Raw genomic sequence first — 20,356 nt, 5'->3', positions numbered from 1 at the left:
GAAAATAACTTACGTGGACGACGTGAAAGTTGAATCATTTTATAAACAATGTATGCTAAATCAATTTTATAGGAAATTATTTATTTATTTATTTTTAGAAAGAAAGGAACGAAGATACTTTTCAGTTTGATACAATGAAACGGTAATAAATGTATATTTACAGTAATAAACTACGTAATATGAAACCAATGTCGATATATATAGTAATTATCATTATTCTTATTTATTAATTACACAATGCAAGTATGCACACATATCAATATATATATGTTTTGTATGTCTGATTCTATTTGATTTCTTTCATTTATTTATACGGAATAAATGCATTTATTAAGTTAATAAGTTAAATTAAGCTTCCGCTTCTTTTTTCAATATTTTCTTTTTACCTTCGAGAATCTCTAATCGTTCAATTTCGTTAAGACTTGGCAAAATATTCGTAATTACTCCAGTTGCTATAGTTGTCTTTCCATCTCTTAAAGTAAATCGTTGTCCTTTTTCACACACCATAGGTCTTATTAATTTTAAGTTAACGCTAAAAATAAAAATTCACGTTCACGTCATATTATAATTAATCAAGTTAAGTAATTCATTTTTCTTGTCCAAAAAATATTCAAAACACAATACAAAAACTTACGTAAAATCTTCACCAGGCATGACCAAATTCTTATTTACCAAATTTAATTGACTCGCACAATCCCATGTTTTGCAAAACATTTGAACTTGTATAAGATTATTGATAGGTTTTTTTCTACCTCCTTCCTCACTAGTCAACATATATACTTGACATTCCAAATGATCATTAGCTTTTATACTGCCTGGTTTACACATTACCATACCTCTTCTGATATCATCTCTTTTCAAACCTCTTAGCAAAGCACCCATTTGATCTCCCGCTTCAGCCTCTTCCAATGTTTGATGAAACATTTCTATTCCGGTTATCGTGCTCTTTATAGTTTTGTTAAACCCAATCAATTCACATTCCATACCCTTTTTTATTTTTCCACGTTCCAATCTACCTGTGACTACCGTTCCTCTACCCGAAACTGTGTAAACATTTTCTATCGGTAACAAAAAGGGTTTGTCCAACTCTCTGAGAGGAGTAGGAATATTGCTATCCACAGCTTCTAACAACTTTAATATAGAATCATGTCCTATCTTTGGATTAGAATTATCCAATGCGCAAAGGGCGCTTCCTTTAACAAAGGGTATGTTATCTCCGTCATAACCCATTTCATTTAATAGCTCCTTTAATTCCATCTCTACTAAATCCACCATTTCTTCATCCGCAATATCAACCTTTACAAATGTAAATAAATACACACGTATTTGAACATATTCCAAGTTTTTTTACACATATTCATAATCGATTATTTTACCTTATTGATAAATACAACAATGTGTTTGATACCAATCTGCTTGGCAAGCAAAAGATGTTCTCTCGTTTGTGGCATAGTACCATCGGTAGCGGCAACAACGAGAATAGCCCCATCCATTTGTGATGTACCAGTAATCATGTTTTTAATATAATCCGCGTGTCCAGGACAATCGGTATGACCGTAATGACGTTTATCCGTCTGATATTCAACGTGAGCGACATTAATAGTTATACCACGTGCTTTTTCTTCAGGTGCATTGTCGATATCGGTATATTCTTTCGCTTCTGCTAGCTCTTTCTTGGCAAGAACTATGACGAAATAATGAAAAATTTTAAGATGTACAGCAATAGAAATATTAAAGAACGAAAAGTGGAGGAGAGAATGAGGAAAAATACCTTTGGTAATAGCTGCTGTAAGTGTCGTTTTTCCATGATCCACATGTCCGATAGTACCGACATTGCAATGCGGTTTATCTCTGTTAAATATTTTTTTCGTGCTATAAAATTTTTGCGTTACCACAGTCGATAAATAAGTCCCTGCTCGTAATTGTCCATAAAATTGCTAAAAAAGAAATTATTATAAATTTAATTAATCATTTCAGGATAGAATGTATCGCAGAAGAATTAATGGTTATAAAAATTAAGATGACCTGGTTAATAAGACGTTCAACTAGAAACAGTTGCTTTATTGTGTATCGTAAACCTGAAAAAAACAAAAAACATGTTTTCTCATCAAATACCTTTCGTTCGATACGATATCAAGAAAAAAGATGAAATTTTTTTTAAATTCAATTTGGTCGGCTTCCATCTTTGAAAAACCAGAATATTACATTTTTACATAATATTGAAACGAAGGAATATGGAATAAATCATCCATTATAATTCGATATAATGAATATTACATATTCACTTACCAGAATTGCAAATAATTTTTTTACAAGTAAACGCCATATTATATTCAAAATTTACTTAGCACTTAACCTTTATTTTCAATCACGAAATCTTCGAACCACGAACACGATGAGGGCGACACTCGCGGACAAACTATCGGACGAATTGCGTAACAAGTTTTTCGTTAATTAAGTTATGTATACAAATATAAACAAAATATTTTATACTTTAATTATTCCTTTTTTTTCTTCGTATATGAGAGATAAGAAATTTAAAAACAATTCTCCACCGGTCTGAGAATCATTTAACTGCGCAAAATCCTACATCGTTCCTATTCCTTATTTTTTGATTGGTCGAATACATCCTGTATTCGTTCCAAAGATATCAGATTTGTATCTACATACATTTATATATCTTTTTTTTTTTTTCGAATACTTTTTACATCATAAGAAATCGAAAATTTTTAATCGATTGTACTAAAATTTAGAAATGAAATGAACGATAAATCGATAATTTTTTTACGATATATGCATGTTCGAGATATGATCGAGGATCGATTTTTCAAAGAAAAGAGAAAGAAAGATGCGTGCGTGTATACGATGCGAGGTAAAATTAATAAGTGAATCTAATTAGTTCGAAGAGAATAACGAGTCATGAAAATAAGATGAGAGAAGATACAGAAGGTAAGAGAATCTCGCGAAGACTATTATTAGCATCATTATAATATAATTTCGAGATACTCGGTTAGATAAGAATTGGGATACACTTGGAATAAAAGAGATTAAATTAGATATTTAAATAGATTCCGGATATCCTTATTCGCACATTCCGAAGGTAATCGCAAGTGAAACGAGTGGTCGACGAACATTGAGTTATGGAAAACGAGGGGCAGTGACTCGACAATACATCGAGTTAAAGCGCGTCACATTTTGCGGGAATCGCATCAAATCGTAAATAACTTTGCACGGTAAAATATATTTTGAAATATCCAATGTTATTATCATTCTTCTTCGATGAAATGCAAAGTTGAGCTTAATTTTTCAACGATTAATAATATTGCAATATCAAAAGAAAATAATAAATTTCAAAACAAAATTATCGTTTTCTCTCTTTTTCGATACACATATTCCATTTTCAGGTATTCTCATAACGATCTTTTACCTCGCGTCCAAAGTGCGTTCTATAACGTTCTCGCGGTTGGCTCTTCTTTTGTTCGAGTCTCGGTCGAATATCCATTTACATTCCAGCCCAGTCCATCGCGACGCTTCCTGTTTCTCGAGCGGTTCTCCGCGTGCCGCTTGCCGTTTCATCCTTCCTTTATCGAACACAGAGCACATGGATCGAAAGAACGTCACTCGCACGCGTCTCGATCGCACGAGAGTCGAAAGTGTAAGGGGTAAGTTGTGAAATGACGTCGCTTCGACGGAACGGTCGCTTAACGATACCGTTTGTTCGCGCGATGAGGCTCACTTGCACCGATAGATGTACCGGTGCGACGTCGGGACGTCGAGAAAGGGAGGCGCGCGCGCGATCGTATGACAAACAAAGAGGGAAGGGGATGTAACACGTTGAAGCGTGCGACGTTCGTTCGTTTCATTCTAGAATACCAATGAATTTTGAACGACACGTGACCCGAATTCTATTCTTTCGCCACCTCTTTCTTTTCCTTTTTTTCACTTTTCCATTTACGTCTCGCGGCTCGTCGAATCAATCCAACGTAATAAACTGACATTATCGTCCGCGAAACGGTAAGATCGCGGAAGGAAGAGTAATAAAGAGGGATCAAGACTAGGAGACCGAGACCGAGACCGAGAACGTGGTAAAGAAGTGGGAGACCGAGGTTGTGTCCGCTTTTCCATCCGTTCGTGCACGGGGGCCAAAAGCGGCGGAGGGCCGCTCAGTTTGCCTTCAGCCATACCAAAGAGCGCGGTCGGATCTCATAGTCGCGTTCGTGTATCCGTGCAAGATAGTCGATAATCTCACGATTGTTTTTCACAGAAGGGGAAAAAGGAACAGATACTAGATTCGAAACGACAAAGAGACAAGGATGGAAGGCAACGTTGTCGGTGGGATGATCGTTCTTCTGTTGATCGCGATCGGTCTTTCGGTGAGTTTCGCATTTTGCCCTCCTATATTCTTCTCGAACTTTATATCGCGCTCTATACCACCACCGTTCGTAAATCGCTCGTAAAAGGAGAGACGATCTCTAGGATAATTGTCGAAAAGATTTCGTAGGAAAGGAAAGTATAAGAATCGCGATCAACAGTTGACTAACGGTGCAAGTTATACTGCTACTACGAATGTCGCGCGGTATCTCGCTCATCTCGTTCGTCATCGCGTTTCCATTTTTCCCCCCAAACCGCTATTCTTTCTCCTTCCTCCGCTCGTCCCCATCCGGTCTATTCCTTCCGTGTTTCCACCTTTACCGTGACCTGCTGTTGCTGCTGCCATCGCGTTTCTCGAGCGCTCATTGTTCGAGGTTGATGATAGTTGAAAAAAACGATCGAGGTGACGAGGCAGGAAACAGTGGTAGAATGAGAGAGCAAGCGAACGAGCGAGCGAGAGAGAAAGAGAGAATAAGAAAGTAGGAAAACGTGGGTAAAACGAGCTAGTTCTCTCATTGTACGAGAAAAACGAAACCATACGAAGATTCTCATATTCTATTTCAGGAGATTCCGGCCTTGGCAACTAGCGTTCCAAGTTATAAGCTGAACGATCGATGCGCCAAAGACGCAGAGTGCGAATCGAGCATCGAGGGTAGTCAATGTCACTTTGGTCGTTGTCGCTGTTTGCCCTACTTTGCCGCGTACAATGGAACTCATTGTCTCGAGGGTGAGAATTAATCGTCGCTTTATCGGTGATTTTTTTTTAATCGCGAGACAACGAGAAATAACGAACATTCGTTTCGTCTCTCTCTTGACGATTCCACAGCGACTCTTCTCGGCGAAGAGTGTCTGGTCGACGAACAATGCACGTTGAAGGTGGCCAACAGCGATTGCTCGGACGGATTGTGCGGTTGCAAGCAGGGTTTCCTTCAATTTCGTCGGCACACGTGTCTCGGTCGTAAGTTTACTTCGATAATTTCGATAATATATCCCCTATCATTGATCGATCGATCGAAGGTAGATCTCGAGGAAAATAAAAAATAATGTTTCAGCGGCGAAACTCGGCCAAGTTTGTTACGAGCATGCCCACTGTCGATTATGGGAGGTGAATTCGCACTGCGATTTCCTGATCCCAAACTTGTTCGGTCGTTGCCAGTGCACCGCGCCTACCCGTCGCGAGGCCGACGTTTGTCGCCCGGACGATCTCGTCAGACCTCCGCCTCTGTTCGACGATTCCTTACCGACCATTACCGATCGAGTAATCCCATCGACCACGGAAGAAGAAGAGAAGGAGGAGGAGGAAACGGGTAAACGAACCGTTGATACATTATAAAACAACCAGAATACCAAAACTACTTTTTTCCTTTTTCTCCTTCTTCTTTCTCAAGGAGTTGAAATCGCCTGGCTGAAGAGGAACGAAACTCAATCGACCACCTTCTTACCGACGGATTCGATCGATTCGAACGGAGACGACGCGATCGTCGTCGAGGCTGCCAACGAGACCGAGGTTATCAACGGTGCGTAGATGTTGTCAGGTAAAAAAGAGAGAAACGGAAAATAGAGGATTCGGTCGACGAAAATTATTTTTAGCGTCGTCGCCGTTCAAGACGGATCGAGAAGTGGACGCGGCAAGCACCGTGCCATCGCCACCGTTCTCACCGGTCACTTTGGGCCACGAATGCGTCTCCGATTTCGAGTGTCGATCGGCCGATCCCCATTCCAGATGCATCGACCGGGTATGCGAGTGTGAATATCGAGGGAACGGGAGTAGCTGCGCAGCGAGGAAGACGGGATGCGCGGCTGGCACGTTCCAATGCAAAAGCTCGGGGATCTGTATCAGCTGGTTCTTCGTCTGTGACGGGAGATCGGATTGCGAGGACGGCTCGGACGAGCGTTGCTCGATCTCGGGGAAAGGATCGAGGTGTCCCGAGCAAGCGTTTAGATGCGCGCAGAGCGATGTTTGCGTGTCGAGAGCGGTGATGTGCGACGGGAAGAGGGACTGCCCGCGAGGAGAGGACGAAGTCGGGTGCAACGATCGACGAAGTAAGTCGTTTCGTCTTATCCATCCTCGTTCGAAGTTAGACTCGCGAGAATTTGTTGCAGAGTGTCCGGTGGGAGCGTTCAGATGCAACAACGGGCAATGCCTGCCGGCGTACGAGTTTTGTAACGCCGTGGTGTCTTGCCGGGATGGTAGCGACGAGCCGAGGGACGCGTGTCGGAGGCAAGGGAGGGGAGGAAGAAACGCGATGGCGGCGTCTCGATGCCCGTTCAGATGCGACAACGGCAGGTGTCGTTCCGACGCGATCGCCTGCAGCGGTCGCGACGGTTGCGGCGACGGTTCCGACGAGAGACGCTGTTCCGTTTGCAGTCAGTATAAAGGGAAAAATACTTATCTGTTTGTCTCTATCCGTTCTGCGATTCGGTCCACTCATCATCCGTCGTTACGTTGTTTCAGGATGTTCGCCTTTCCCTTAAATCGAAGCGGAAACAATTTCCGGATTCAACGATAAGAGAGACACGTTTCCGACGAAGGAAGGATATATATATATACATGTATACGACGGAATTGCGATTGGAAATAAAGGAATTGAGAGAGAGAGAGAGAGAGAGAGAAAGAGAGAGAAAAAGGAAAAAGTGGTGGAAATATCGATCGAATTTTCTTCATATTGATCGAATCCTCGAATCTTGCCGTTCCTCTGTTCCGTTCCGTTGTTCGTGTCCTTCGTTCCGCCGCGAACGCGGAAGTTCGATTTGGCCACGTTTCGATTCGAAATTGGACGAGGATGCGCGCATCTGCGCGAAACGGGGCAACGCGTCGGTGGGATGGGCACGCGTCGATAGTGTGTCTCGCCTCGAGCCCCGCTTTCCGAATCACGGCCACGAACGACGACGAACCATCACGGTTTTTTCTTTCGTTCCCCGTTTCGTTCGTCGATCCATCCCCTTAAAACGTTCCACCATCGCTTCACCAACTTCCTTTCCACGATTCTCGCGCGATTACCGCGCGATATCGAGCGACCAAACCCCTCTACCGAAAACCTAACCTCGCATTCATCCGCCGTCCCGTCCCGTCCCGTCCCGTCTCGTTTCGTTTCGCCTTTTCATCGCTGTTGGCGTTGGCGTACGTTTCATTTCCAAATCGGACGCGGGCGAAACACGATCGTTCGGCGGTCGTCCGAATGATAAAAGGCGAATAACGGCCTATTTGACGCCTCGTTGTTCATTCGTCGGGGATCGGATACAAAGGAATCACGGCGCTCGATGATCGTGCGATCGGTCGTGGCGGTCGCGTCGAGGCGACGGTACACGGTGCACGGAAAATTATGGTCACGGCGTGTACGGTCTCGAACGATTTTAGCCGATCGAAGAACGTGGAAGAGAACAACACGCGAAAAACGAAAAAGAAAGGACGAAACTTGTCCTCGTTCCTCGATTGCCTTCGCCGACGACCTGGCTTCGTCCTTTTGTTGTTGCCCGCCGCTCTCCTGGCCAGTTTCTACGCGGTCTCTTCCGAGGAGGATTACGATTTCGACCCACGATACCTCTACAATAACAACGACGACGACGACGACGACAACGAAGCGAGGCTCGACGCCCAGGGTAAGAAATACAAATGCCAACCTATTCGAAGAAAAGGTAAGAAACTATTTTCCTTTTTCCTTTCTTCCCTCCATCAGCGACGTTGGACGGGTATCTAGTGTGGAATCCGAGATGTCAGATGCCGTCCAAGGAACCTTTCGATCCATCGATCCTTCCTTACGTGAAGAGGGAAAAGTTCGAAAAGTGTTCGTCCACGCCACCGTTGACTAGGATCATCCGTCGGGAGAATGGCACCATCGTCCTCTCTTTGGATCCTGCAGCCGTGAACTCCTCCCGTCTCAAGTGTTGCTGGTCGGCCGTGTTCAGAGGCGAGAAACAACCGAAGAAACCCAGCAAGAACAATAACGTCGATACCTCAATCGTGTGAGTGTCTTCTTCTTCGCGAGCGTGGAAAGAAACGCGAAGCAGGTAACGCGATCTAATCGCAATGACGTTGGAATGTGAATCTCCTATTTTTTTTTTTTTTTTTTTTTTTTTTCCCCCTTTTTTTCCTTTTTTCAGGGTGAAACAATGCGAGAATTTCGAGGGGGAGACGAGATTGGGGGAGGACGGGGCGGAAGCCGCGATGGTGAGTTGCAGCCTGGTCGAGTCGAGATCGACAAACGGAACGGGAAAGAAGAGATCGAGACCGATCTACGAAAACGTTCACGCGATCCTCGACGCGGGTAAAGTGGCTGATCGATCGTCGAGGAATGCTACGCAACTACTTTCCACCTCCAAGAAATTGAGCGTTCTCATGTTGGGGATCGACAGCGTGAGCCGTTTGAACTTTATACGAAGCGCGCCCACCACCGAGAGATATCTCCTCGAGACCGGATGGATTCGATTCGACGGTTACAACAAGATGGGCGATAACACGTTCCCAAATCTGATGGCGATCCTCACAGGGCAGAATCAGGAACAGGCGTACACGATCTGCAAGCCTACCGTCCCTACCATGCTCGATCGTTGCCCCTTCCTCTGGCAAAATTTCCGGGACGCGGGATACGCGACCGGTTACGGGGAGGACGAGACGTCCCTCAACACGTTCAATTATCTCAAGATGGGATTCTTTCGGCCACCGACCGATTACTACCTTCGACCCTACATGCTCGCTTGCGAGAAATTGCTCAAAGTGAAGAAGAGGTAAGAAGCTTCCTTTCCTTTTTCTTTTTACGCCTTCTACACTCTTCTTCTACACTCGATCATGATACACTTCTTCTCTTTCCCGCAGATTCGGATTGAAGTATTGCACCGGGCCCGAGACGAGCTTCGACAGAATCTTGGATTACGCGATCGAATTCGCTGGCTCGTTTCCCCTCGATCTACCGTATTTCGGCCTCTTTTGGACGATCAGCGTGAGCCACGACAACGCGAACGGATTCTCGTCGATGGACGATCGACTGCTCGACAAGTTGAAACGAATGGAGAGGAAGGGGGTGTTGAACGAGGCGATGATAGTGTTGTTGAGCGATCACGGGATGCGATGGGGACCGATCAGAGACACGTTCGTCGGCTGGTACGAGGAGAGACTACCGTTCCTCTACGTTTGGCTGCCGAAATGGTTCCGGGACGAGAGGCCGGGGGCGTATCGATCGCTACGCGCCAACCGGAATCGTCTCACCTCCCCCTTCGACCTCTACGAGACGTTGAGGGAGGTGTTGAGTTTGTCGGGTGGGAGGGCGAATCCGGCCCCCGGTTGCCCAAAGTGTCGAAGTCTCCTTTCAGGTCCCGTACCCCGATCAAGAGGTTGTTCCGACGCTGGCATCTCCTCCCATTGGTGCGCGTGTACCACGTTCGAACCGGCCGATCCCCGCGATCCCCTCGTCCGTAGGGGATTGCGAACGTTTCTCGAGCACGTGGACAACGTGTTGGACCGGTATCGGGACAAGAGGGGCAGACGAGTGTGCGCGAGACTCGGTTTAAAGAAATTGCATCGGGTGGATCGGGTGATCGATTTTGAACGAAATCGTGATAGCAACGGTAGCCGCGTCTATTTCTACTTGATACAGGTGAGCCCGGGCGACGGAAAGTTCGAGTTCACCGTCCGATATCACGGCGAGAACGGTACGTACACCGTGTCCGATCACGACGTGAGCAGACTCAACTCTTACGCCTCGGCCGCCGAATGCCTGGATCGTGGGATAAAACAATATTGCCATTGTCTCAAGATGAAACGATGAAGGAAAAATCAAGCGTGGTATACGTAAAACATCTATCTTCCTATGGTGTGTAATTTGAACAAAATTAATGGATATATATATATATATATCTATATACATAACATATATTTTTTTTACTACGCATCTGTTCAAACGATCAAAGTTAATTCACAAGTTAAACGATGATTCGTGTCGGCAGACGTACGAAAAAATAAATAATAAATTTTCGCAAAAAACGTTATATTCGTTTCTTTCTTCTCTCTCTCTCTCTCTCTCTCTCCTTCTCTCTCCGTCTTTCCGTCTCGATTCGCATCGATTTCGCGAAACGAAAGAGAGACGCGATCGATCCATCAATTGAACGCGGCAGCGTCCAAGCTTAAGCGAGAAACGCGACCGATCTCGCGAATCGTATTGGCCTGCTCGTTGCCAATACCTTGCGTACGCCTTCGTCGATGAATCGGCCCGTGTTCCGGGGTCCCGAACAACATCACCGTCACCGATTTCTTCCGTCGGGGATGCGACATCGTTAAACCCCTCCTCGCCAAAAATCCATCCAGAATCCTGATCCCCTCGTACAAACTCTCGAGATCGCAGCTCGAGTATCGTCGACAGTTTCCTCCTCCTCCTCCTCCTCCTCCTCCTCGCTCGAGCCACGAGTCGATCGAGGTCGGTTCCGAAGCGTGCAAGTGTCTCCGTATCGCCGTTTCCAATTCGCCGTTGCTCAATTTCTCGTAACTGCCCACCATCGATCCCACGGTCGCCGACGTTCTTCCCAGGTAACGATCGCGCGCGCATACCGACAATTTCCTCATCGATCTTCGAAACGTACCGCACGGGGTCGAGGAAGTAGACGCGATGTTCGATCCACCGCTGTTACCACCTAGATTCTGCCTCTTCAACAATTTCACGATCGTGCTTCTCGCTCGATCCAACCCTCCTCTCTCTTCCTCCTCCTCTTCTTCCTCTTCCTCCTCCTCCTCTTCCTCCTCCTTCTCCTCTTCCCCCTTCCTCGTTCCTATCTCGCTTCCTTCGAAATCCGCTGGGATCACGGTGGCGCAACCGCATGCACCCTCGCAAGAACATCCTGTCTCCGATCTAATGCCGTCCGTCGTCGAGGTTTCATCTTGCGATGGCCGTTCTTCCGGATTCGCGCTTTCCTCCACCTCCTTCTCCTTGTCCTCTTCCTTCTCCTTCGCAGTAGAGGAGGAAGCGGGTTTCGCTTCGATAGGAAGAACGCGCAAACTTCTCCGCTGGGAATCGAGGCAGGATCCTATCGAATGTGGACCGATCGACGTAGATCGGATCGAATTCCAACTGTGACGAATCCGCGGATACGCGCCGAGAAGTTGGACGTCAGGGTACGAACCTCGATTCAGATTCCCATCCTCTGGAACGGAGGACGAGATTCGATCGTTCGATCGACGAAACCAGTTCCTCCGTTCCATTCTCTCTTCTTCCCCTCCTTCCTCCTTTCTGTCGTTGTTGTCGTTTTCATCCTCATCGTCTTCGTCGTCTCGCACGCCTGAACGCGAAATGAAGAAGTTTGAAAAAAAATAGCGCCACCGGCCTATGCACTGTTCACCGATGGAAAGAAGTCTCGCGGAAGGAATGCGAGTCTAATTTAGAATTCAAATTTTCACACGCATTTTTGTTTCTATCGTGTCATGTTCGTCATATTATATACCAAAATGATGATTCATAGCTAAATTATTTCAAGCTTTTATGCTTGAAATAAGCATAGAATCCAAAGAATTCTAACGTATCGATATATTATAAAAATTTTTTTTATTTCTTATCAATATGCGTAGATTACGATTTGATTTGAAACGATATTTTAATTTATAAATGTAATTTCATATTCGAATAGAATCAAGATAATAATTGATATGATAATGTATACGAATATTTCAACTTCTCATCTTAGACCAATTATTCTAACGTGACTTCATAAATGAAAAATAATTTTTATGATTTTCAATGTTTCAAAGTAATATTTATAAATTTTAATAGCTTTTTTACTGCTATGTAGCTGGTGTCAGGTTTGTCAACAAAACGTTTGAAATTAAGATAAGCTGCCTAGCGAAGGACCCCTCTTGCCTCTCTGCCGTCCCGCGAGACTTCCTATTGTACATATCTTCACCAACCGCCAACTTCGTTGAAGTTTTAAATTCGACCTATTTCAACATTTTCTCTAACAAATTTTATTCCTTTCTTTTATTTCTCTTTTATTTTTATATAAATTCTCTCAAAATTATATAAACATCTTCGAACGTCATTTCCATCTATTCCCCGATTCGAAAACTTAAATTTGTAACATTTGTAAACAATTCGATCTATTTCGAATCAATTTTTTTCAACATTCCGAATCATTTTTTTTTTTAAATATTTTTTTTTGATAAGAATTTTAATGTCCAAAAAAATCCAAATTAAAGAAATACTTAAAATCGAATCGAAATAAAAAATATAAGAAAAATTTTAAATTTGATCATAATTAAATAATTTGTTTGTATAAATGAAACTATACTATTATCATATTAAAATGAATAAAACATAATAAAAAATACTAATAATTCTAATATTAAAAAATATATATATATATATATATATATATATATATATATATATATTGTTAATATCTTATAAATTAATAACGAAAAAAAATAAATTACTATAAAAAATATTATTGATAAAATAAAAATTTAAAACGAAAACAACGCTATAATAACGATTGATAAAATAATAAAACGAAATAAAAATTAATATTTTATATAAAACCAACTACTCACTGGCGTTCGAATCAGCTGCCAATAATCCGGATACACTAAAATGTCGCGATATAGATCCCGGGGGAGTGACGTAGGGAGGTGGTGGACTCTCCGGCAATCGAATAGCGTGGTTCTTCGAAGGTATTTCAGGATCTTGATTACCGCTCGATGTACCCGCCTCGATGATGGAGCAAACGGAGGATCGACCTCCCCCCACTTCCAACCTTGGAAGATGGAAACAACGTTCAACGTACTGTTCACTGCTGGCAACAGTGATGGGGAAAATTTTATAAGTTAAAGTTACGAATAAAGTTACTTCGATAAATTATTGTTCAATAATCGAAAATAATTATAATGGAAAACGGCCGTGAAAACGAATATGAAAAGCGGATCAATTGTAATAGCTACGAATAAATGTTATTCGAGCATTTTAATAAATAATTACTCAAAGTAACTTTATTCGAAATATTTAACTTAAGTTACTAGGATTTAATGTCTAACTCTGATTGGTGGAAAAAAGTCTCGCGGTAAGAATGTGATGATCTGATTGGTTAATTTGGAAGAAATTATCGGCTCGATGCGTTAGACAGAATCCGGAGAATTCTAACGTATCGATACGATATAAAATTTTTATATTACTTATAATTTCTTTATTACTTATAATATGCATTAAGCTAATTACGATTTATAACGATAGGATATAGTGTATAGCGTATATTATATAGGATATAGTGTCAGGATTATCAACAGAACATTTGAAGTGGGGATAAGCGAACCTCCCTGTTGCTTCTATAATGTCCCACTGGAGACTTTTTTCCAGCAGTGAATAATACGAACGGAAGCGAAGAATATAATATATATAATACGAGTCGGAACTTACGAAGAACCTTGAAGACTTGAGGGAGAGTTTCTACCTCGAAACATTCTCCGCTTCTTTCGGCCAATCATCTCCGAGTCGAATCCGAGCTTCACCACCTCGTCGTAGCCCGGTGGCGCCTCGTACACCGGTGGATCGTCAGTTACAGAGATTTCGTCGATCCGCGCGCCGTCTGCAATGTCGAAAACTGTCGAAAGTGATAGGTGAGAAAGGACCGCGCGTAATCGGCTACATCGCGCTTCCTATCGCGTCTTCCTACCTAGAAGCTCGCTGATCGTTTGCAATCTCGACTGAAGTTCCCTCTGTTGCCTGGCTCTTGCTCCCATTCTGTACAGCAGGATGATCAACGCTGATATCAGGATGATCAGTCCGAGGCTACTCGCGACGAACACCAACGTGGCCGTCTTCAGATCCGGGTATCGATCGATCTTGGGAAAGTAATAGTTGGCCTTGTTCGCGTGCCACTTTCGATCCTCAGCTTGATCTTCCATCTCCCAATCTTTTTTTGTTTTTGTTTTTGTTTTGTTTTTGCCGAACAAAGCGTCGATTCGAGGCGCGAATTGCTTTAACGGAGGAAAATACTTTACCTCGAAAACATGTGGCTGGCTCGTCGCTGTTGTCCCCGCAATGGTCGAACCCGTCACAATTCAGTTGACTCGGTATGCACCTGTGGTTACGGCAAAGAAAATCCGAACCCGCGAAACAATCTGGGAAAAATGGAAAACGGCGAATTTCGAAAATATCCTGTTCCGAAAGTTCAAGTTTTTCTCGCTCACCCATGTAGCTGAAAGCCGCGTACGCGATGGCAAGATGCGAGGATGGGCCGAACGTTCCTCGCAAGCTAACGTGAAACCCGCTCGCCACTGGTGCCACGTGTTCCCTGTACCTAGGCGGTTGAACTTGAGTGGCCGGATGTCTCAAAATTTCGAGCGGCAAGAGGGCCGAGGTTGGCCCTTGCTTCACTATCAGTTCCGTATTCCCGGCTGAAATCGTCATTGTGATAACATCGACGAGAAGGGAAAGATGAGGAAAAGGAAACCCGCTCACCCATATCCGCGAAAGTGACCACCTTCAGATACATATGCGTTTTCAAGTGTAGAAAATTTTTGGGTGGTCTGATCAACCAAACGCAATCGTACGTCTTCACGCCTTCGCCGACCATGTCCATCATGGTGATGGCACCACCAAGATTTTCCACGTATCCCCCGCAATCGGTTATCGGTTTCACCGATTTGTCCAACGAATGCCCGATCACGAAGGAGTAGAACGCCTTGTAACCCAACCCGGTCCCACCGTTCGCGTAGAATCGTATCAGCAACGAAGGTCCCGAGCTCATTATTACCGGTGGACGAAATCTCGCTCCGCTACTCACGTCCAGACGTTGACCGTTCCAATCGTAGAACTGTACGACCGATACGTAGATATGCATGACACATGCATCATAAGCGTATCCATCATCATCGTTTTCCACGTACCTCCATTATCGATACGGTGGCCAATTGGAAATCGCTGAACAATAATCTGATGCGGCAAGACGATGCCTCGTTAGGGCACGTGACCACGTATTCCAAGCCTAGATCACGAGGATACCGCGCTGGGAAGAACGGCGACGTTAAAATTCCACCACCGGTGTTGTTCAAACCTTTTGCCGCTTGACCGTTCAATTCCGTACCCTTCAAGTGCAATCTGTTTCCTACGTGAACGCGTAACGATCAAATCACGTTGATCAATCGTTTTTCCTTTTTTTCTTTTTTTTTTTCTTTTTTTAATTGTCACTTACTCTCTGCCGTATACTCGAGGGTGAACGCGTGCATATGCGACTGGCTGTAGAATAACGTGATCGACAAAGTTCTCGTGCTGGATCTATAAGTGATGGGTGCGTACAATCCACAAAATGGTGTGCCGGACACATCCTCGTACGGTGGTTCCGAGATCCATACGTAATCGCATCTATAGAAAATGAAAAGACGGGAAAAAACGTGTGTGTAAGGCAAAGCTGTATAGGGGTTACCTGCACGGGCTGTCCATCGTAATTGTACCGTCGCCGCAATGATGGGACAACGCAATGGTCTGGAAGGTGGCGATTATCACGCAGGAGGGACATGTGACCAACTCGAGACTACACTGAGCGTGGGAACTGTTACTCGTGTATACGAGCGAACCCTCGCCTTTCCTCGCCTCGTTTCTCACCATCGAGACATTCTTCGCGTACAAAATACCCTTTTCGCCCAACTCCAGATACAATCGCCGACCGTTTTGAACTCCGCAGATATCCTCGTTCCGAACAACGTTTCCCTCGATCATCGCGGCGATCGACAACCACAGTAACATCCCTGTAATCGTTTTCAACGCCAATAACGCGATTTCGATGACTCTCCTATCGCTTATTGCATCTTTCGCTCGTTTCTATTCCGCACACACGCATCATCGCTTACTCTCCTTCTCCCCTTCTCCCCCCCTCCCCCTCCCTCCTCCCAACATTCTTCCAATTTTTTTTAATCAGCCACGCACCAATACCAATTTTCGCTCGTGTCACTCTCGGTCGAAATCTTACCGAGTCTAAACCGATGATGCATCTTCTTTCGATGAAAGGAAAAAACGTTCTGCCTTTCGAGAAACTACCATCGCGATTTACCATCTACGTAATTTCATTAGTTCCCAACGCTGTTACGTACCTTCTTATTACCGTATCAAGCATTTTTATGGTATCTTTTCCACACTCCCGCTCCCTCCTTATCTTCTCTCTCTCACTCTCTCTGTCGTTTTAGAAATGGACAAACGCCTCTTCATCTATACACCTTTCAGATTTCCATCTTCTTATTTTGCGATACTTTCAGATTCTCGAATAAATAAATATCTCCTTTTTTTCTCTCTTTTCTTATTTCTTTATTTCTCCAAGAAAATAATCATCCTTTCCGGATGATTACTTACGGAGGAATCGTGAAAAATAAATCACGATTTATGAGACTGGAAATTTTTACGTAATGCGTTTCCGTATTACAATTTTTTACATAGAAAAAAAAAATGAATGTAATACGATCGACTCGCTCGATAAATTTTACCCATTGCTCATCTCAAATTTGCGATCTCACGTAATATCGATTGAGCGAGAAATCAGGATATTTCCTATTACCCTTTACAATCTAGAACGAATGAAGGAACAATATTGAAATTCAATTGGAAAAATTGTTAAAATTGACGACTTGTTGAAAATAATTCTTTTGTTTTATAATATGCTTTCGTAAATTCTTTTCTTTCGACATTATTTCGATATGCGTATAAGATATGTGTAATGTTAAAAAAATATATATATATGCTATTCCTAATATAATGGCTTACGATACATAAAAATTGAATTGAATAGACTCCGTTCGAATTTTTTAATTCATCAGGGTATTCATTATTTTCAATAGGGTAAAAAGACGATTACTATCGGATATCGGAATTGTCTCTCTCTCTCTCGAGCGAAAAAAATTTGCTCAACGACTATAGACGAAGAAGGGAAATGATAAGACAAGAACAGAGATAGAGTAAAAATATTGAGATCAGCGCCATCTTCAGAGTGCCGTAAATGAAACACGCAAAAAACGGGAAAGATTGGTGGGAGAAGGATAGAGATAAGACAGGAATCGACATTTGACGCCATCTCTGGATTGGATTTTTAGGAAAGAAATTGTTCTCAAAAGAGATGGCGCTGACGATCAATTCTTATCGTACTTTTCTCTCACTATTCGCCCCTTCTTGTACATAGTTGATACTTGTTCAAATTAATCTTCGTGAAATAAAATATTTATTCTCTATTCCTTGTAATTGTAATTTTTTATTGTTGAAATTTTAAATTTCAATCGTTATTGATATCGCGATTTATTCCATACCGTGAATCGATAACAATATAATATCGAATAACTAATGGTAATCGATGCTTTCGAATTTTGTTTGTGAAAAAATACGTCAGATGCCTCTGGAGAGAACATGGAGAGAAATGGAGAGACAATTTATCTTGTCTCTCATTGTCAAAACAAAATATGAAGAAGGACTTGGAATTGCTGGCCGTATCGCGTGATTATTCGGATAATACATTAAGCATGGATCTTACTATAGATTTAGAAAGGCAAAGATTTCCATTTTGTATAGTTTGGACACCTTTACCGATTCTTACGTGAGTAAAGTGAAAAAAATAAATGCATCGAATTGGTGTATCGCATTAACCTAACTTGATATAGCATCGAAATTAGCTAATCTAATCTATATACTCTTCGAATCGAATATTTACGAATATATCGGTTTTTTATAGCTTGACGATTTTTATTCCTTGATATCGCAATCTCGAAATCGTATATATTTTCATCTCGTATTCTTAAGGTATTTTTTACCGATTATCGGTCATATGGGTATTGCCACTTCTACTGGTGTGATTCGAGATTTTGCCGGTCCATATCACGTTGCCGAAGACAGTATGACATTTGGAAAACCTACCAAGTATTGGCAATTGGATTATACCAAAGCCAAAGGAGGTGTGCAGGGATGGGATTCTGCCGTTGCAGAAGCTAGTGAAATCTATAAAGGTAGAAAGGTAAGCTTGTCAAGTATGTTGTTTCTAGCTGGAAAGTATTTTCCTAATCCTAATCTTTCCCCATTGTTATATCTATTATTCTTTCTTCACAGCACTATTTATGTTACGATAATTGTCATTCACACGTAGCAACAGCATTAAACTTAATGGCATACAATAATTTTACTAATTGGAATATGGTAAATCTAGCATTCCTTATACTTATACGTGGAAAATATGTCAAGTAAGAAAGATATTTTTAAATTGTATTTTTATCAATGTTAACACGACAAATGTAAACACGGTTAATCGTTACACGGTATGCGTGTATTTTTCAGCTTTTCAGGTTTCCTTAAAACGTGGATGCCATTCGTATTTCTCGTCATTATCATCACTTCATTATGTTTGTTATTACGATAAGATCTTCTACGAATACTTAGACAACGCACATCTTCTTTCTTGCTCGAATCAATATACTTGATACTTATATTAGCCGAAACATCGTTATTGCCGATTCGAATGGATTGTATCTCGATGAAAAGATCGATCATTTAATAATGCTTATTGTTTTATTAAAAGATATATACATACATCGATATTTAAAAATTACACGTGTGTTACAAATATATAATTTCATTATCTATAGTATAGAGTATAATTAAACTTATCGAATAAGCGATTTATCTTACATCGGAAACGCATCGAATCGTGGACGTGTTATCTTTGAACAATAAATTTGTGCTCGCACATCATTGAGTGTTATTAAGCCGTTGCAGTTTATATTATTATCTCGTTTCTTTTCATTTTCATCATTTCTTTTTTTCTCTCGTCAAACGTAAAATAATGAAAATCGGCAAAAATATAAGAGTGGATTTTTCATATAAACCGACATGGCCGATATATATGTATGTGAGCATGAAGAAAACGAAAGTGTTCACGCCAGTGTATTTTTAACGATACACTTACGCAAGAATTATGTTGCACGTGTTGGCCAAAACACCCAAGAATTTTGATTCGACGCGAACGTTACGTGATCTCTGAAGACATCCGATATGCCGAGATTAATACGAGAATAACGAAAATCATTCGTTATTTCTACTATTCATTTCTGCTACGATGCTTTCCTCCAAAGCGAAATTATAATCATAGTTCTGATTCCTTATTGTCTCTATGAAAGATAAAATTTCACTAATTCTAAGTTGGTCTATTTCGAAATCATTGCTCGCGTTAATCTCCAGGTATTTGCACAATTTGAATGGAACTCCGTTCAAATAATGCGTACTCTCCCCTTGATTAAAATCTTTGGGCGAATCGGTTGGTACAACTTGCCCGAATTCTGGAACGGGAGGTATGTACGAAGGATACAAGTTACCGCTAGGATACGTAGACGTGGTGTCGTGACTTCTATTCCCTTGTATTGACGAGGTCCAATTCGGGACGAATTCATAATCGTCGTTTTGATTCGATACTTGTTCCTCTTCCGTCGAATCAGATGGCGAATCCTTGTGTTGTTTTTTTCGCCCGAATAACCAAGACATTTTTTTTCTAACAAATGCGACGCGAAATATCACAATGTAATTCGAGTAGATTATCTGTGTGAAAAAACTTGTCGACATAATCAATTAATTAAATATTCGGCGATGGACAATGTAATGAATTCATAGTGTGACAATATGAATTTAAACGAGAAAAAAAATAAAAAATTACTCACATATACAATTTGAAAAATGAAACAAAACGTCTATAAGCGAAAGCTCCGATTTAAAAGTTGACTGTGGTCGATTAATGATCCACTCGTGATATTATTATTTATCAGTAACCATTTTAAAAGAAGATTGTACAATCCTTGTACTTGAAAAGATCCAAAGCTTTCTCTTGAATAATAATCTTTATCGATGCCAACGAAATGCGATGATTTAACTGACGTATACTTTTTGGTTATACGTTAGTTAGCTAAAACACATTGTTTTCAACATCGTCCGTTAGATGTTAGCACCGCGGTAATCGAATACGGCGCAAGCGTTCCAGTGAAATGCTATAAGACGAAGAG

General features: G+C 42.0%; 6 protein-coding genes across 16 annotated transcripts; 3 read left to right on the top strand and 3 right to left on the bottom strand.

The window, feature by feature from the left end:
• Positions 1-64: 64 nt before the first annotated feature.
• LOC100869148 (uncharacterized) lies at positions 65-2,660 on the bottom strand. Its single transcript, XM_031916219.2, has 6 exons — positions 2,290-2,660; positions 2,026-2,078; positions 1,772-1,937; positions 1,377-1,684; positions 635-1,296; positions 65-532 (listed from the first exon to the last, which is right to left on the bottom strand). The coding sequence occupies exons 1-6, from the start codon at positions 2,324-2,326 to the stop codon at positions 349-351; spliced, it is 1,410 nt and encodes a 469-aa protein (XP_031772079.1). The 5' UTR covers positions 2,327-2,660; the 3' UTR covers positions 65-348.
• Positions 2,661-3,975: 1,315 nt separating this feature from the next.
• Positions 3,976-7,005, top strand: ImpE1 (Ecdysone-inducible gene E1). Its single transcript, XM_086905306.1, has 9 exons — positions 3,976-4,195; positions 4,265-4,373; positions 4,936-5,098; positions 5,198-5,329; positions 5,424-5,678; positions 5,760-5,888; positions 5,962-6,414; positions 6,475-6,738; positions 6,827-7,005. Exons 2-9 carry the CDS (start codon positions 4,314-4,316, stop codon positions 6,844-6,846), a joined length of 1,476 nt encoding a protein of 491 aa, XP_086761432.1. The 5' UTR covers positions 3,976-4,195; positions 4,265-4,313; the 3' UTR covers positions 6,847-7,005.
• On the top strand, positions 6,961-10,348 carry LOC100866302 (uncharacterized). Its single transcript, XM_003693184.4, has 4 exons — positions 6,961-7,971; positions 8,049-8,334; positions 8,473-9,096; positions 9,185-10,348. Exons 1-4 carry the CDS (start codon positions 7,695-7,697, stop codon positions 10,131-10,133), a joined length of 2,136 nt encoding a protein of 711 aa, XP_003693232.1. The 5' UTR covers positions 6,961-7,694; the 3' UTR covers positions 10,134-10,348.
• On the bottom strand, positions 10,167-16,784 carry Culd (CUB and LDLa domain). Of its 11 annotated transcripts, none has more exons than XM_086905283.1 (11): positions 16,430-16,567; positions 15,766-16,087; positions 15,535-15,704; positions 15,230-15,447; positions 14,802-15,156; positions 14,531-14,737; positions 14,342-14,461; positions 14,014-14,253; positions 13,758-13,941; positions 12,899-13,140; positions 10,167-11,634 (listed from the first exon to the last, which is right to left on the bottom strand). In XM_086905283.1, exons 2-11 carry the CDS (start codon positions 16,083-16,085, stop codon positions 10,463-10,465), a joined length of 3,228 nt encoding a protein of 1,075 aa, XP_086761409.1. In that variant the 5' UTR covers positions 16,086-16,087; positions 16,430-16,567; the 3' UTR covers positions 10,167-10,462. The 11 variants fall into 11 exon arrangements, with proteins under 11 accessions (XP_086761409.1, XP_086761408.1, XP_031771951.2 ...); XM_086905282.1 differs by lacking the exon at positions 16,430-16,567 and adding an exon at positions 16,309-16,412; XM_031916091.2 differs by lacking the exon at positions 16,430-16,567 and adding an exon at positions 16,309-16,412 and having other exon boundaries at positions 12,899-13,101; positions 13,758-13,926.
• A 685-nt stretch (positions 16,785-17,469) lies between these two features.
• On the top strand, positions 17,470-19,072 carry LOC100869983 (transmembrane protein 222). The gene is made up of 4 exons (XM_003693211.4): positions 17,470-17,913; positions 18,117-18,327; positions 18,420-18,550; positions 18,645-19,072. The coding sequence occupies exons 1-4, from the start codon at positions 17,780-17,782 to the stop codon at positions 18,724-18,726; spliced, it is 558 nt and encodes a 185-aa protein (XP_003693259.3). The 5' UTR covers positions 17,470-17,779; the 3' UTR covers positions 18,727-19,072.
• Positions 18,857-20,350, bottom strand: LOC100870267 (uncharacterized). Its single transcript, XM_086905273.1, has 2 exons — positions 20,018-20,350; positions 18,857-19,851 (listed from the first exon to the last, which is right to left on the bottom strand). Exon 2 carries the CDS (start codon positions 19,842-19,844, stop codon positions 19,389-19,391), a length of 456 nt encoding a protein of 151 aa, XP_086761399.1. The 5' UTR covers positions 19,845-19,851; positions 20,018-20,350; the 3' UTR covers positions 18,857-19,388.
• Between the last annotated feature and the right edge of the window lie 6 nt (positions 20,351-20,356).

Source organism: Apis florea, unplaced genomic scaffold, assembly GCF_048593485.1.
Source record: "Apis florea isolate Af1SG1 unplaced genomic scaffold, ASM4859348v1 contig_2411_pilon, whole genome shotgun sequence".
In the NCBI taxonomy this organism is placed as follows: domain Eukaryota; kingdom Metazoa; phylum Arthropoda; class Insecta; order Hymenoptera; family Apidae; genus Apis; species Apis florea.
This window is presented reverse-complemented; position numbering and strand designations above follow the sequence as displayed.

What these genes read in the sequence shown, in the direction of transcription:
- LOC100870267 (XM_086905273.1), bottom strand. Translation starts at nt 19,844, where the DNA reads ATGTCTTGGTTATTCGGGCGAAAAAAACAACACAAGGATTCGCCATCT.
- LOC100866302 (XM_003693184.4), top strand. Translation starts at nt 7,695, where the DNA reads ATGGTCACGGCGTGTACGGTCTCGAACGATTTTAGCCGATCGAAGAAC. An exon ending in AACGTCGATACCTCAATCGT is followed by an intron (nt 8,335 to 8,472) that starts GTGAGTGTCTTC and finishes TCCTTTTTTCAG; the next exon opens with GGTGAAACAATGCGAGAATT. An exon ending in TTGCTCAAAGTGAAGAAGAG is followed by an intron (nt 9,097 to 9,184) that starts GTAAGAAGCTTC and finishes TCTTTCCCGCAG; the next exon opens with ATTCGGATTGAAGTATTGCA.
- LOC100869148 (XM_031916219.2), bottom strand. Translation starts at nt 2,326, where the DNA reads ATGGCGTTTACTTGTAAAAAAATTATTTGCAATTCTG. An exon ending in AAAAATTATTTGCAATTCTG is followed by an intron (nt 2,079 to 2,289) that starts GTAAGTGAATAT and finishes TGTTTTTTTCAG; the next exon opens with GTTTACGATACACAATAAAG. An exon ending in TACAGCAGCTATTACCAAAG is followed by an intron (nt 1,685 to 1,771) that starts GTATTTTTCCTC and finishes ATTTCGTCATAG; the next exon opens with TTCTTGCCAAGAAAGAGCTA.
- Culd (XM_086905277.1), bottom strand. Translation starts at nt 16,392, where the DNA reads ATGGTAAATCGCGATGGTAGTTTCTCGAAAGGCAGAACGTTTTTTCCT. An exon ending in ACGAGCGAAAATTGGTATTG is followed by an intron (nt 16,088 to 16,265) that starts GTGCGTGGCTGA and finishes AAACGATTACAG; the next exon opens with GGATGTTACTGTGGTTGTCG. An exon ending in CCTCGAGTATACGGCAGAGA is followed by an intron (nt 15,448 to 15,534) that starts GTAAGTGACAAT and finishes GCGTTCACGTAG; the next exon opens with GAAACAGATTGCACTTGAAG.
- LOC100869983 (XM_003693211.4), top strand. Translation starts at nt 17,780, where the DNA reads ATGAAGAAGGACTTGGAATTGCTGGCCGTATCGCGTGATTATTCGGAT. An exon ending in AAATCTATAAAGGTAGAAAG is followed by an intron (nt 18,328 to 18,419) that starts GTAAGCTTGTCA and finishes CTTTCTTCACAG; the next exon opens with CACTATTTATGTTACGATAA. An exon ending in ATACGTGGAAAATATGTCAA is followed by an intron (nt 18,551 to 18,644) that starts GTAAGAAAGATA and finishes TGTATTTTTCAG; the next exon opens with CTTTTCAGGTTTCCTTAAAA.
- ImpE1 (XM_086905306.1), top strand. Translation starts at nt 4,314, where the DNA reads ATGGAAGGCAACGTTGTCGGTGGGATGATCGTTCTTCTGTTGATCGCG. An exon ending in GAAGGAGGAGGAGGAAACGG is followed by an intron (nt 5,679 to 5,759) that starts GTAAACGAACCG and finishes TTCTTTCTCAAG; the next exon opens with GAGTTGAAATCGCCTGGCTG. An exon ending in CGAGACCGAGGTTATCAACG is followed by an intron (nt 5,889 to 5,961) that starts GTGCGTAGATGT and finishes AATTATTTTTAG; the next exon opens with CGTCGTCGCCGTTCAAGACG.